The sequence below is a fragment of the Pseudochaenichthys georgianus genome, chromosome 17 (genome assembly GCF_902827115.2).
Source record: "Pseudochaenichthys georgianus chromosome 17, fPseGeo1.2, whole genome shotgun sequence".
Classification (NCBI taxonomy): Eukaryota; Metazoa; Chordata; class Actinopteri; order Perciformes; family Channichthyidae; genus Pseudochaenichthys; species Pseudochaenichthys georgianus.
In genome coordinates, this window is record NC_047519.1 from 14,317,898 (window position 1) to 14,332,183 (window position 14,286).

Below are 14,286 nucleotides of genomic sequence, written 5' to 3' on the forward strand. Positions count from 1 at the left end.
TGGAAAGTCCTCAGAATAATATGAATAATGTGGATTATATGTATTGATGCATTCATGTGTACATCACTTTAAATGGTGCAGTTAGTCGAGGTGGGGCTAGTTACTTTTTCTCATAGGAATCAATACATTATCTTAATCAAACAAAATAAGTTATAATGTTATAACTTAAATATAATAATTAATACATTGATTATTTTGTATAAACACATTTTATTTGTATCTGCAAAGTATCTTCACCTTTAAAAGAACTGACATGTAATACAAAGTATAAAATAGACGTGTAAAGAGGAATATAAGTATAATGTAGCAGAATACTTTAATAAAGTACAAATACCTCAAAATGTTGGTATGTGCAGAACATAAATAAACCACATACGCTGATAAATGAGTGACAATGAATTTCTCACAGACAATGACAAAATTAAGTTTATTTCATATAACAGAACATTTTCTTTTCAACGTTTCTGTATGAAAGCAAACACCAATAAGGCAAAAGAAACTCCACCTCTCCCTCTGCTACAAGCTCACTTATCAATAGCAGTAAAACTTACAGTATCAAGAGGCCTGCAGATAAAGCAAAGAGAGCGGATTCCAAATAAATGGTTTGCTCGGTAATAAAGTGAAAACTGTTTTGCATAGGGTTCCCTTGGGGGCAAAGGCACAATTACAAGCATCTCCAGAATCAAGCTGAGCCTCACAGCGGTCGGCCTGAATCTCACACACTTTAATTTGGAGTGAGGTTTGTGAGGCTAAACTACGATCAACTGAAGGGAAAACACAGAAGCATTATTTCATTATAAAAAAAGGGTCTGCAGTTTTACTCCTTGCAGAGTAAAACTAATTTTCAACGAACCTGAGGGAGAAAATGGCAACAAGGCACAACGTCGAGCATGTTCACAGACAAGATACATTATATAACACACAATACATACAGATATCAAGGCTTTACAGGTCCATATATGCATATATATATATACGTGTAATAATAACAAGAACAGATTGTGTGCACGGCTAAATAGTAGCGGTCTAAATTACTATTCTAGAAACAACAGTGATCCCTTGTTTTCAACATGTCACAATACAAACATAATTTAGATTGATAGAAAAATGTATAAAAAAACAATAATAATATGGAATGTTTTCCCTTAATAACCTCACGATTACAAGGATGCAGAGACAGGATGGACTGAGAATCGTCAGGCACTTGGAGAAGAAACGTACAGCAGGGGTAAACATTAGTGCAAAGCCACTTTTAAGGCAGAGGAATGATTCAGCATGTGATAGTAAAAGAAAAAAGAAAAGCGAGAGAGAAGACTTAGAAGGAGGCCATAGTGTGCTGCTCAGATAATTGGCTCCATGGCGCTGGAGGTGGAGTGCAAGCGGAGGGTGTGTCTGCAGAGCGGCTGCAGGATCCAGTGCATGTCGTCTTTGGTGTCTTATGATTAACGGCTGCTGAGATTGAAAGGCTGAGATAAGGCGCACAAGCTTTTATTTAAAGTCTCTTACAAGATAAACTGCTAAATGTTGTGGAATTTTGGTTTCCTGCAAACTCGGATGTGAGGGAGGCAGCAGTGATCGAGAATTACTTTTGTTACTGTAATATAATGGATTCTAAAATACAAAAATAATCCAGGATCAGTGCCACATCGTCACAGCGGAGTGCAGCTCTGTAACTGGTCCTGAGTCAGTGGAGTGTACATGCGTGTGTGTGTATAAGCTTTTATTTTAATAGAGTGGTGCAGGAGTGAGTCCTAAAACCCGGGAATAAGTAGGCATTTGAACACCTCTGGTTCCTTCTTCAATAATTTCATGTTTTTATGGAGTTTTTGTTGGGTAGAGGCCTGAAATAAGGTCTGTGGATAACACAACCTGAAGAGATAGTCAGGTTTTGTTCCACAAAATAATATACGTAAGGAAATATAATTCTTGTGAATGTCTGTAGATTCTATGTGTCATAAAAACGGCAGTTGCTAACAAGTGTCTAAATGAGAGTACCAAACCTAAGGTCTTAGGAATGGATGTTGTTAGTTTATGGCCTAATATAGCTTTTCCCTTCTGCTGATTGCATTAACGCTTCAAAAATCATAAAAGTGGTGTTAAGATGTGGATATTATCTTGCTGAACAAAGTATCATGATCTAATTTCTGGCAATATTCCAAAATCCAATGGAAAAATCCAATTACTTGTTGTTGAGGGACCCCCTTGTTATGCTAATTCCCGGGTTTGCCTAAATAAATGCTCGCTGCACCACTCTATTGGTCAGAGCTAGTTAAAGGCACCAGCAGTGGCGTCTCCACTTGTGACGTTTTGAGTCCCGGGTATGACTTTCCATCAGGTGCATCGTACACGCCCCCCTCAGCCGCAGCCTGCCGCTCGCACAAACTGCCCAGCAGCTGAGCGGTTTTGAAGACGGAGGCGTGACCAGCAGGGTGCAGGGACCGGACCTTCTGCAGGTTCTGCAGGGTCCGCAGCATCTCTGCTGACACGATAGGCAAATGCTGTTCCTGGATCATGCTGTTGGTGGCAGAACGCGTGACACCGTCTCGCAGTGCTGAGGATCGGGGAGCCGGCCTGGTCCGCTGAGGAGCTGGGGGTCGGACATAGCTCGAAGTTTTCTTCTGCGGTGGGGGAGAATCTTCCTCATCCTCCACCGATTGGTCGCTAGAAGGCACGGTGCTGTCATCTGAGTCATCGCTCACACCCTCATCAATGTCTTCATCGTCTTCTTCTTCTTCTTTGATACCATCTCCATCGGTGATGTAGATCATATGATTAGGCAGAGAGGTGAACTGGTACACCAGACGCTGGCCTTCAACTTTATTCAGTATGCCTCTCTGGTAGTAGTACCTACACCAACAGAAAGAATTACCGTTAACAAAAACATATAAAGCATAAACACAAATATTTTCCATAAAGTAGAGTTATGACCGTTGCTGCGTCTCACATTGAATACTTTAGTTACTACATCACCATGTTGTGCACTGTGAACACTTATGCAGTGTGTGCGGAAGCGATGATTGCTGCTGTTAGCTAGCTAGCTAGCTAGCAACTATCGTTTGTGGTACCAAATCATTACAGATTTCTCGATTAACCCTAGAAAAATATAGGTTGCATCCTCTCAACACCAGTATGGTGTTCTGTGACTTACATTTAAAAAACATAAAAACCATACATAACTCTTATTTTTGTTGTGCTGTGTTTACTGAAGCATTCACATTCGCAGATAGCCGTGTAATTTCTGCTACAGCCAAGATTGTGATTGTTTAGTGCAAGAAGTGTCCAGCGTTCCACACTCAACGTTTGGAATGTTACGAGTGCACAATCCGAGTACCAATGGCATTTACCACACTTAACATTGGGATGCACTTATGTATTAAAAACAGCACATGTAAGTTCAGAAGTACGCAATTTGAGACACAGAATGTGTTTGTATTTTTAAGCAGCATTAGACTTCTTTTGGTAGTTTACCTAAGAGCTCTGCCCATCGTCTCATAATTCATATCTGGCTTGTTCTTGTGTTTGCCCCAGAGTCTGGCCACCGCTTTTGAGTTGACTAACTTGAAGATGCCCGTCTGGGGATTAGTCCACTTAATATAGCGAGGGCAGACCTGTCGGTCCTGGAGCAACTCCATCAGGAACTGCCACAGGTACAGCGTGTTTCCTCCTGAAGCACAAACACAGGAAACATGATGGAAAAGGAAAGACGAAGAAACAACATTAGGAATTACTGTTGTAAAAGCTTTGTTGAAATGTTATTGAACCCCTGGGATGCACATTGGTTTCTTTAATCTCACTGAGCATGTACCGCAGTGGCCTTAATGTAACACAGGCAGCATTTATTTCAGACTTGAGCCAGTATAAATCAAGGATGATCCCCATGTTGGCATTTCCTATATACAAATATAATAACATTATTCTTTGTATGACCACTATTTCAATCATACAAATGTATAAACAACCTTCCACATAAGATACATACACAAGATTCTAAAAATAATTGATAAATAAATTAGTTCTTCTTAGCCTGCTTTACAAGTAGTTATGCTTAGCAAGCTATACAATACACTGTGAGTATCTCTTCCTGTTGCTCTTCTCATCATGCATTTCTAAAAAAATAAACGTTGACTGATACAACCCAACCATCATTTTCATTAATTATTTTCTAAACAAGCCACAGACAACCTGGCACCGGATATGATGTAGGTCATGCATGAGTCGTGTTCAGCGAGTGGCTTCTGCTCAGTAGCTAGGTGTGCGAGCTTTGTCCAATACCACACGCTTTCGTGTAAAACAACATTACTGGGTGGAAAATGTTGCCACACAAAAGATTAATATCAGCCACTGCTATCTGCGAATGGCATCTTGTTTTCAGATTTTTGCCGATTGCATTTAACAAGGCCAATACTGATGTTGGGCGGGTGTGTTATGGAAACTTTACTGGGGCTGACTTAGTGACATTTTAATTTTTATATCACAAGGAAAAACCCCAAAAATCATAATAGGTGTCATATGTGAAAATACCTTTGTTGTATTTGTCCTTCTTCACTACAATATCCGGTGTTGGAGACTCTGCCCTTCTATGTCGTGGTTTTCTCGCTGAGTTTTTGAAAGAACAAAAGCAGAAGTCATTTACAAGATATTTTATATAATACCAGTTATTTATTATTACGCCAACAACGTTTGAAAGTATCTGACCTCTCTTTTTTGACTGCAGCTGTGACACAGGCTTCTTGGTGTGCAGCGAGTGCCATTGCTGCTGGTCAATAGCTCCCACAAACCCCTCTGCTGAGACGGTCACCTGGGTAACAGGAGTTGTGATGACATCACCCAGTGACGGTAGGAAGGTCTGGGCTGCAGGGGGGCACAAACTGATTTAATGAAAGAGAACAGCACTGTGACCACCATGTCTAAAAATAACAACGCGCAGTCAAACATGTCCTGCATCAAAAAGCAGCGGCACGCTTTTATTCATCTTCACTCTGTTCATGTGTATGTTAACATAGGTGTGTGTGCTTACAGTAGTGTTCAAGTGACAAGGTGTCAGGGCAGTCCATGTTAAGAAGCAAGTCAGCAGCAACAAGTGTCTCCATGGTTTCTTCCTCTCCACTTTCATATTGCTCCACTGCAGGACATAGAGAAGGGAGTGACAAACAAAAACATTTTATTACCAGTTGAAGGAGGGTGGCATTTAGTAATAATTCAACATGAGAAAAACTGGCAGGACAGAGGTTTAAGGTTGAGACAAATTACAAGAAACATCCTCTCACAGCTAGAGATATCTAGCAATGCAGGTGGTTTTAGTAAGCAGCGCAAGAGGCTGTGTACATTGTCCTGCTACCCCAATACAAATCGGTAGAACTGAATTACATTTATGAAAGGTTGAAAGCAACATTGATGTGATGAAGCATCTTGATATGTTGGGATTTCCACCTCCAGAGTGAGTAGTCCACCACAGAGAAAATTATTGCAAAAATGTACCTACGGTTGCGCAAACATGTATGCGTGCAAGATGGCAATCAAATATATTGTTTCTGTGACAGTAGACCTGGGCAAGTTAGCATTAATGCAATTGCCACTTGGCGGAGGCAGAAATCGGACAATACACCGTTTATCCTTTAGCTTACTTGTCAGACCTTTCTGCTATTTAACTAGTTTTAACACATTCTCAATCACAACATTAGGGTCGAGGTGCTAAAACTGGCCCATATCGGTATGAAAGTAAGTGTGTCCTGTTTAGGTGGCCTAATTTATACTTCTACTCCAAGACATCTCATTGGTAGATATTGTACTTTTACCCCACTACATGTATTCAACATTTTTAGCAACTTTTCAGAAATGTTAACAGAATGCATCTTCCAAACAATAAATAAATTGCCTAGCTGTTTAAGTGTTTCAAATAGGGCATTCAAGGAGGGCATTTTCCTGAATAATTCAAACTTAAAGTACATAGGCCTACTGCAGATAATACTTCTTTACTTTTATTAAAGTAAGATTTTGAATAGTTCTTCCACCACTGCTTATATTGTTTGTACTTCAACAAAAACATTGGCATAGTTGGGCTTCTGTAGTTTATCACACATCAGCGTAGTTATTTTCCACATGCATGTGCATGTCACCGAAGCTTAATATCATCAAAGGGAGTGAATTGTTTTCTGCGCATTAATGTATGTGACGTGAACAGGCTGGGAGGCGGTGGGCTAGTGAACATATGCTAGCTAACAGCTGTGTGTCGTGGGCTCTAACACGCTCTGCCGCCGATAAAACCAGCATACGATATGTCAAAACAGAAAGCCATGTTTATACAAACACGGCAGGTAAGTTGCTGCCCTAAAAACATGTTTGAAGTAATCTTGAAGTAAATTGTCTATGACGGTGTGCAAGCGATGACACTCACTATTAGCTTGTTATCCGAGCCTTGCCATGCCCAACTTCAACTGCTTGCTCTAACTGGAGTAAAGTCGAAAGACAACACGATATAGTGATATAACTTACTTTTAATTTCCAGCACGGGTGAGGAACTAGCTATAGCATGTGTGCTGTAGCCCGAAATGACCAAGTCTACATCCTTATGTCGTGATTCATTAACGGTCTATCCCAAACACAAGCCAGGAATGTTTTGTTTCACTTCCTGATTTTTTTGCCGAGGGTGTTTCATCCATGTGCGAGGGTTGCGACTGCGCATATGCGTCCCTTGCTTCTCTTCTATGTTGTTATTATACATACATCCATGGTATACATCTAGTGGGACTTTTAATATAGTAGGAATAAAGTTTAGACCGATAATAGTAATTTAATTGGACTATCGGATGACATGCAAATGAGGAAATACAAATGGTACATGTATACATAATGAAAGCCAGCATTAGCTTAAAGTCTATTTTCACCTGTGTTACAAAAGGCCTCCTATAATCAGGGGTGGGAAAAGTACTCAGATCTTGTACTTTAGTAAAAGTAGAAGTACCAGAGTGTAGGAATACTCTGTTAAAAGTCCTGCATTCAAAATGTTACTCAAGTTAAAGTAAAAAGGTATTAGCATCAAAATATACTTATATATATATATATATATAACAGTAAAAGTAGTCATTATGCAGATTCAGAATAATATACATTACAGGTTTTGATTATAATTATTGATGTGTTTATCAAAGATGGTAAAGGTGCAGCTAGTTTGAATGACTTTGTATACTGCATGCATGGTAGCTTGTGTATTTACTCCAGGTGTGACTAAAGTCTGATTGAAGTGTTGATTATATATCACATCATTAATACAAATGTGCAAAGTAACTAAAGGTAATAAATAAATGTGGTGGAGTACACGTTGCACCTCTGAATTGTAGTGGAGTAGAAGTAGCAGAACATGGAAATACTCAAGTAAAGTAAGAGTACCTGCACATTGTACTTAAGTACAGTGCGTGAGTAAATGTACTTAGTTACCACACCACTGCCTATAATACATCAGAACAGAAACAGAAACAGGGCATGCTGTTTAGAGATTGAAAAAAGACACACAGTTGTAACAAGGCATCTTAAAGACACCCTGATGACACGATTACTGTTTGTAGTTATGCTGTTTAAGTCAACAAGTGGTATTAGAGCCAAGTCGTTGATGACTTTTTGAGTTATGGGATAAAGATCTATTTAATTGATTTACTCAAGATTTACAAATGATTTACCTTAGCTAAAATGCAATTTTAACACCACACTTTTCTTATTTCTGTTACCTGAGTAACCTCAGAAGCTAAGATAAATAGAACCATGTCTTTTCAGAAAGATTTGGTTGCCTAATTGTTTTTCTAACGGCTACTATTCTGTTTAGATTTCACAGGAGGAAGTCCTTCTGTATTCTCATAAATAGATTTCAGAATAAACACATTTCTTCCGGGGCCCTTTTGAGTTGTTAGGTTCCTCCAGTTACCTTGAGGCTATCCTTATTCTAATGGTGTATTCCAAGCTTAACATAGCATATATGATAGGTCTTCCAAAATTAAAAGAAGATTTAAAAATAATAAAAACAAATGTGCAGCAACAGGTAAAGAAAGGCCGGGGTTGTGTGTGTGTGTGTGTGTGTGTGTGTGTGTGTGTGTGTGTGTGTGTGTGTGTGTGTGTGTGTGTGTGTGTGTGTGTGTGTGTGTGTGTGTGTGTGTGTTTGTGTTGTTTGTACTGACCTTTGAACAGCTGCTGGTGATGCTGTGACTGTTCACACGCTAGCCCTCCATATGAGAGCAGGTGTGGATGGGGAAGCTGCTCCACAATCACCGCAGGGTAATCCGAGTAAGGCCCCAACTGCAACAAAAAGACAATCAGATTAGATTTAATCAGATTACAATTTGTCGGATTTAGATGTGTGCTCAGTTTCAATACACAAAGAGAAACTGTTGCTTACCTGTGACATGTTAACATGGTCACTAGCAAAGTCAAAGATGAGCTCCGACTGCTGTAGCATGGCCGAATATTCCAAACACACACAACCTTAACTCTGTGAAAACAGCATCACAGCTGTCATATGAAGATTACTAATGAATGTGTTTGTATGTCCCGAGGACTCCCGACAGATCCAGCTTTTGAAGAGAAGCTTCAAATACCAGTGCAGATCTAGCAGAAACCCCCACACAGGATGCAGCGATGAGGCCGATCTTCTTCCATGCGGCTCAATCCAGCAGTGATGTGCGTAAACTAATTGACCAGAGACTCAGAGGCGTCACAGGAAGCTGGTGCTCTGCTTCGACTCTCGATGAGGAAGTGGGGGCTGCTAAACAACCCTGTGGTCTGACCAAACCTGCGAGATAGCAAAAGAGAGAACAAGAGGAAATGTGTGAGCTGCTTGATACAAAAACACGTCAAAAGTGAGCGTACCACACCTGCAGTGAGTATCAGGTGGTTGCCAGTTTTCAAACAAAATGTCTGAATAAAAAACATTTGGTCACTCTGATCTGAGAGGGCGGGGAAAACAGCCCACTAAACTTCCCCCTTGATATATATCATGCTTTTGCTCTTATCTTGTCTCTAAAAGAGGCTAAACCAGCAACAGGAAGGAAGCGTTTGCACTGCAATGTGTCTGTGTGTGTGTGGTACGAGCAGGGGGGAGGCAGCTGGCGTTGAACTTAAAACATCATTTTGCACGACGTTCAAGGTTTCCTGGCCGTTATGAGCACATTCCAACATGACTGTGAATCGGCCGTTTAGAACAAAAAAACGTTATCTACCCCTCCTTGTTCCCTACCCGTCACTTGATTTTCTTCACTTCCTCTGGCCAATTCCTTTTTATTCTGACAATTCAAATAACATTAATCCCTTTAAGCTTGTACCTCTGATATTAAGTTAACCTTTGGGTGAATTTACTGTTTCTGTTCCCTCCCCCTCACAACTGTCAAATTCAAGTTGTAAACACTGTTGCAACACCTGCTTACCTTCCTCTTCTGAAGATAACACCAGCAGCCAAAGTGTGTGTGTGTGTGTGTGTGTGTGTGTGTGTGTGTGTGTGTGTGTGTGTGTGTGTGTGTGTGTGTGTGTGTGTGTGTGTGTGTGTGTGTGTGTGTGTGTGTGTGTGTGTGTGTGTGTGTGTGTGTGTGTGTGTGTGTGTGTGTGTGTGTGTGTGTGTGTGTGTGTGTGTGTGTGTGTGTGTGTGTGTGTGTGTGTGTGTGTGTGTGTGTGTGTGTGAGAGAGAGATGGAGGCACAACATGTTTGGGTCAGTTATCACACAGGAAGCACAGCTCAGTTTAGGAGGCACCGCTTCCTGAGTTCCTGTGCCAAACCGCTGCCAACATCATCTGCCAGCAATGGCCTTCTACATTTTTCAGCTTCCTCTGATGTGTTTACTTTTGTGCTCAATGATTTAGGACACAAGTTAAATAGAGGATAGTTTCTCTGAGCATTGTTTTCAAGTTAGTGAGGATAAATAAACCTTTGTTTGAATGTAATGTATTCAATATGCAAAGCTTTATTAGTGCAGAGATAAGAACTGAAAAATGTAAACCGCAACAGTTTTCGTGATGATTAAATCTTTAAAAGGGGAACTTATTATGAATAAACTCCTTTTCACTGCTTGTGCACATCCATTCAACTCTCTGGAGTGCCCACCCATGACAACACTCTTTTATGGACTGCCACTGTCAGAACAATTAAACAAGCCATTCAGACTTGGCTTTACTTCGTATGTCACATGAAGGCTAATTAGAATCTTCATTTCCATTAATGACTTGAGAATTATTTTACTGTGCTTTTCGGACAAGTTCTTAAATGGACAGGCGTTTGAACGAAGCGTTTCAGAAAAGGGGGGATTACGGGTATATTCAGACGGACAGTATGAGAAAAACAAAGCATGTAAACATGATCTAGTTGAAACCTAAAAATACAAATAATAGCCTAAAAATGTGCACAATATGTCTCGTCTTTCTAATTTAAAGGTAAGACATATCAGGAGTTCTCTACTACTTACTTACTGTAATGTTTTGTATGCTGTATAAAAAGATTTACTGGTGGAAAGATTACAGCTGAAGCTGAACAAAATGTGAATACAATAGTCTACTAACATAGTAGTTCGTCTTAACTTGTTGGGTTTTGGGCATTGGGAAAGTCAAAGGCTTTTGTCAATATCTATTCTAGATTTGTTTTTGAAGTTGCAGCCCAAAGGGAGATTATTTAATATGAATCATGTTTTTAATGTTTAACAGAAACTGAGATGTTTCCCTGTGTGTTCTGAATGTCAAGTTTGGTTAAACAACATTAATTAACAGCTATACTCTCCACTTCATAACCTGTAAATCCGGTTCTATGTGTTTTTACTATCAATGAACATACACGAAGCTGCTTGCATATTTGGCTTTTTTTCGAGTGGTAGCCACTACTGCCTGCCTTTGTGCCGTGTGTACATACAGTATGTGCATTGTTAGCGTGCCCTGCAGCCTGCTGCTTCTATGGAGGAGTCTGAACAGCACACAGCCTTTGTTCATCAGCACTCCGGTCACATAGGTTCTTCTCTGTGGCCTCGGCTCTGGGATCTGAGTCTGTGAAGTGGTTGCCAGGCCCCTAAGGACACTGATAAGCCCCCCATAACATTCATTCCCCAGTTTGCGCGTACATGTGTGTGTGAGAGAGTGTCAGCGATAGAAAGAGTGCGGCGGCTGTGTTTGACAGAAATGGGGAGAGAGTGTGTACATTTGTGTGGGTGTGTGTGTGTGTGTGTGTGTGAACTAGGCCAGTCTGATAACAGTATGGCAAGCAAATGAGCTGCTGATAAGCCCTTCTTGTTGCTCTAGGGCCTTGTTAAATGAACACAGTGAAAAATGGTGTCTGTGTGCGGAGAGCAGGAGATTGGTGGAGGTGGTCACAACACACCTCGCTTTTTTGGGGGGTCCTTGTGTACACATGCTTGTGGTTTAGCCGTCATTGAAAGCGAAATTGTACTTTTTTCCAAAACACATGTGGGTCAAATGTATCAAAAAGCCATGCTGAAAAACTCACACTCACTTTCTGAAAAATACTTTCACTTTCCTTTCAGCACAAGGCCTTCAACACACGACTAGCACTTTCTGTAGCTTTATTCTTCTTTATACAGAGTAGTGGGCCTGTTTTATTGAATAAGAAGCAGTGGGCTTACCTTGTGTTTACAGCATGTGTCTGACAGAGCAGCAGCTGGCCGCAGGATCCAGAAGAGGAACGGAAATTGTTCTCAACCCTTTTGGCAAACAGTGAACCTTCATGTGCGTACAGACCTGGATTCGCTTCCTCTCGAGAATACACTGTCATCAAGGAAGGTGCCACATTGGCTTTAGATCAGTGTAGGTTTAGTTTTCCTTCTTGCCTTCAGACCTTGCCAGTTATTGCTTCCTCTTTTTTTTTTACTCAGAGAACTGCCCCCCTTGTGAGTTCTGATTGGTTACCTGTGTTGTGACTCAAGGTAACCCATAGTGACCATTGTCAGTGTGAAGCAAATGTAAACACGGGTGTATTTGCAATGTAAAGCAGCAGAGAGCAGAGCAACCTATCTGTAAACAGCCCTGTGGAGTGTGATGACCTCCCTACATATCATTTTAGATCAGTTGGTCACCTCCAGCTAAGCCTTATATGATAGAATATGAAGGGGTTATGTTTGACAGTTAATCTTAACAAACTGGGTACAATAAGGGTTAAAAATAAGGATCAAAATATGAAATAAAAGACATGCAGACTTTTTGGGAGAAAATATTTTTTACAATAGACTAATAGGATCAGGTGCAAAACACATTAATCAAATACAGTCGATAATTGTAATTTAGGAAGAGAATAAAATATAAAATAAATAAAAATGAAATACATCAAAGAGATGGGGCTTTTTATGTAAATCATATTTAAAAGAAAGTCAATTGTTCAATTGTGTTGCATTCTACTTTTCATTAACTTAATGTATTTAAAAAAGAAGAAGAAAGAAACCAACTCATTATGAAATACACACATTTTAGGATTACCTATATCAGGGTTTCCCACACATAGACTTTACTTGGGCGGGCCGCCCAGGTATATTAACCCAATATATAAGCCCATTTAGGTTTTTTAATTTTTTTTCAAAATTGTATTCGTCCGTGACCACGACGCCATCTGCGATTGATTAACTTGTGGACAATGATCCCTCGCTCTACGCCTCCTGTACCCAGTCCCGGACTGGCCATCGGGAGGACCGGGGGGTTTCCCGATGGCCTGGCCTGTTAAGTGGCCTGCCTCACACAGGGTGACTGGCTGTCTACATGATGTGGCCTGCCGACATGGCCACTGTCATACAGATCATAAATCAAAGCCCTTGATTGGTCTCTGTGTGTCATTCAAGCTCAGGATAACCTCAGCTCAGGTGAGGTAAAGGACTCTGAGTGTTTAGATAGTTAAGTTAGTCTAAGTTCTCAGTGGGTCTCAAATGGTTTGGTCACCAAATGGAACACATATTTCCATTTGAGGGTGTCAGTGTTTTTTCATATTGGAAATGGTATGTTATTGGTTATGGCCATGATTTTATGTTTATTGAAATGTATACAGTTCTGTTTCATATAGGTGTTCCCATAGATCTAGCCTCTTTATTTTCCCCTCAAAGTGCACCAGATTGATGCATTTCACTCCAAAAAAAAAAAAATCTTACTGGGGGAGCATGCCCCCTTAGAGAATTTGAGGTCCACCCCCACTTAAAATCACATGGACAGGTTCCTAAATACATTTAAAAAAAAATTTAAATAGTAACCCATGTCCATATGTTTATTTGTGGGTAGTAGATTTAAACTATAGGGCTATCACTATGGACCCTGCCTGTACCTGTTCGCTCTGCCATCGCGTGAAGGGTCTGCCAACAAGCGCCCAACAGAAAGGTTAGTGTTAATGTTGTTGCACGTCACAAAGGCACGTCACCTCAACCCCCACCCCCCCGCTACCACCACCCCCCCAAGTATATTTCAGATCTGTGGGAAACACTGTATATACGTATATATATATAAAACATACGCAATTTTCTTTCAAAATTCAGGACTTTTGTATTGCTTCCATCCATATTATCACTCCAAATCAATACAGAATTCTTATTGTTATATTGTTGTGAAAATTCAGTACTTTTTTGATTTAAAGATCAAATTGTTTTTGTTTTGTTTATTCTTAACCACAAAGTCTTCAGGGTACAGATACATCTGTACAAATCACATCTGTCTTTATCCAGTCCCTGATGCACCCTAGTGGGAAAACACTGCACTAACACCCTAACAACAAGGTTGAGCAATCTTCCTATGTCCTCGCTTCCTCCCTCTTTTTTTTTAATAATGAAAAAACGTATATAAAAACCCGCCACTGTGGTTAAGTGTTTCTCATGGGTCTGGTACAGGCTTTACGATCACTGATTCACACTGTTTCTTAAAAATCTACCACGCTCTCATGAGAATGGGCCCTTCTGCAGCCAGCCAGGCTGTCTCTGTATACCGTCATAGCTGTACCGGTTATATAACTACCCTGTCTGTGAACCTCATATAAGAGAAGCTACTGTATAGCTTGTCATGCATTACAGTCATATGTCCGCAAATAGATAAAGAATGGATGTAGTAGTGTGAGAACTTGTTTATTAAAACTTCTCATATGATTTTTGCTGTGGTAAGTGTGTCATATGACGAGATCTAGAAACTGATCTTTAGTAGTGATAGTCACTTATTTATTACAAAACTGGGTTTTGAGTATTTTAACATTTTCATCTTTTGAATATGTGCAGGGAACAGCATTTTCTATCTGTGGGTGGGTGGTGTGTGATAAAGCAGAATAAATCAAGCTTCATTCCTTAATTGTATCCC

The 14,286-nt window shown here is 40.2% G+C and overlaps 1 protein-coding gene across 2 annotated transcripts; it reads right to left on the reverse strand.

Moving 5' to 3' along the window:
* Positions 1 to 408: 408 nt before the first annotated feature.
* On the reverse strand, positions 409 to 11,825 carry LOC117462195 (ETS-related transcription factor Elf-1-like). 2 transcript variants are annotated; one of them, XM_034104308.2, is made up of 8 exons: positions 11,598 to 11,825; positions 8,384 to 8,776; positions 8,166 to 8,283; positions 5,018 to 5,122; positions 4,696 to 4,851; positions 4,522 to 4,596; positions 3,469 to 3,664; positions 409 to 2,847 (listed from the first exon to the last, which is right to left on the reverse strand). In XM_034104308.2, exons 2-8 carry the CDS (start codon positions 8,441 to 8,443, stop codon positions 2,253 to 2,255), a joined length of 1,305 nt encoding a protein of 434 aa, XP_033960199.1. In that variant the 5' UTR covers positions 8,444 to 8,776; positions 11,598 to 11,825; the 3' UTR covers positions 409 to 2,252. The 2 variants fall into 2 exon arrangements, with proteins under 2 accessions (XP_033960199.1, XP_033960200.1); XM_034104309.2 differs by lacking the exons at positions 8,166 to 8,283; positions 8,384 to 8,776; positions 11,598 to 11,825 and adding an exon at positions 6,493 to 6,650.
* Positions 11,826 to 14,286: the final 2,461 nt, after the last annotated feature.

Coding starts and splice junctions, on each gene's coding strand:
- LOC117462195 (XM_034104308.2), bottom strand. CDS start 8,443: ATGCTACAGCAGTCGGAGCTCATCTTTGACTTTGCTAGTGACCATGTT. Junction 4,597..4,695: donor GCTGCAGTCAAAAAAGAGAG/GTCAGATACTTT, acceptor TCAAAAACTCAG/CGAGAAAACCACGACATAGA. Junction 2,848..3,468: donor ACGATGGGCAGAGCTCTTAG/GTAAACTACCAA, acceptor CTGTTGGTGTAG/GTACTACTACCAGAGAGGCA.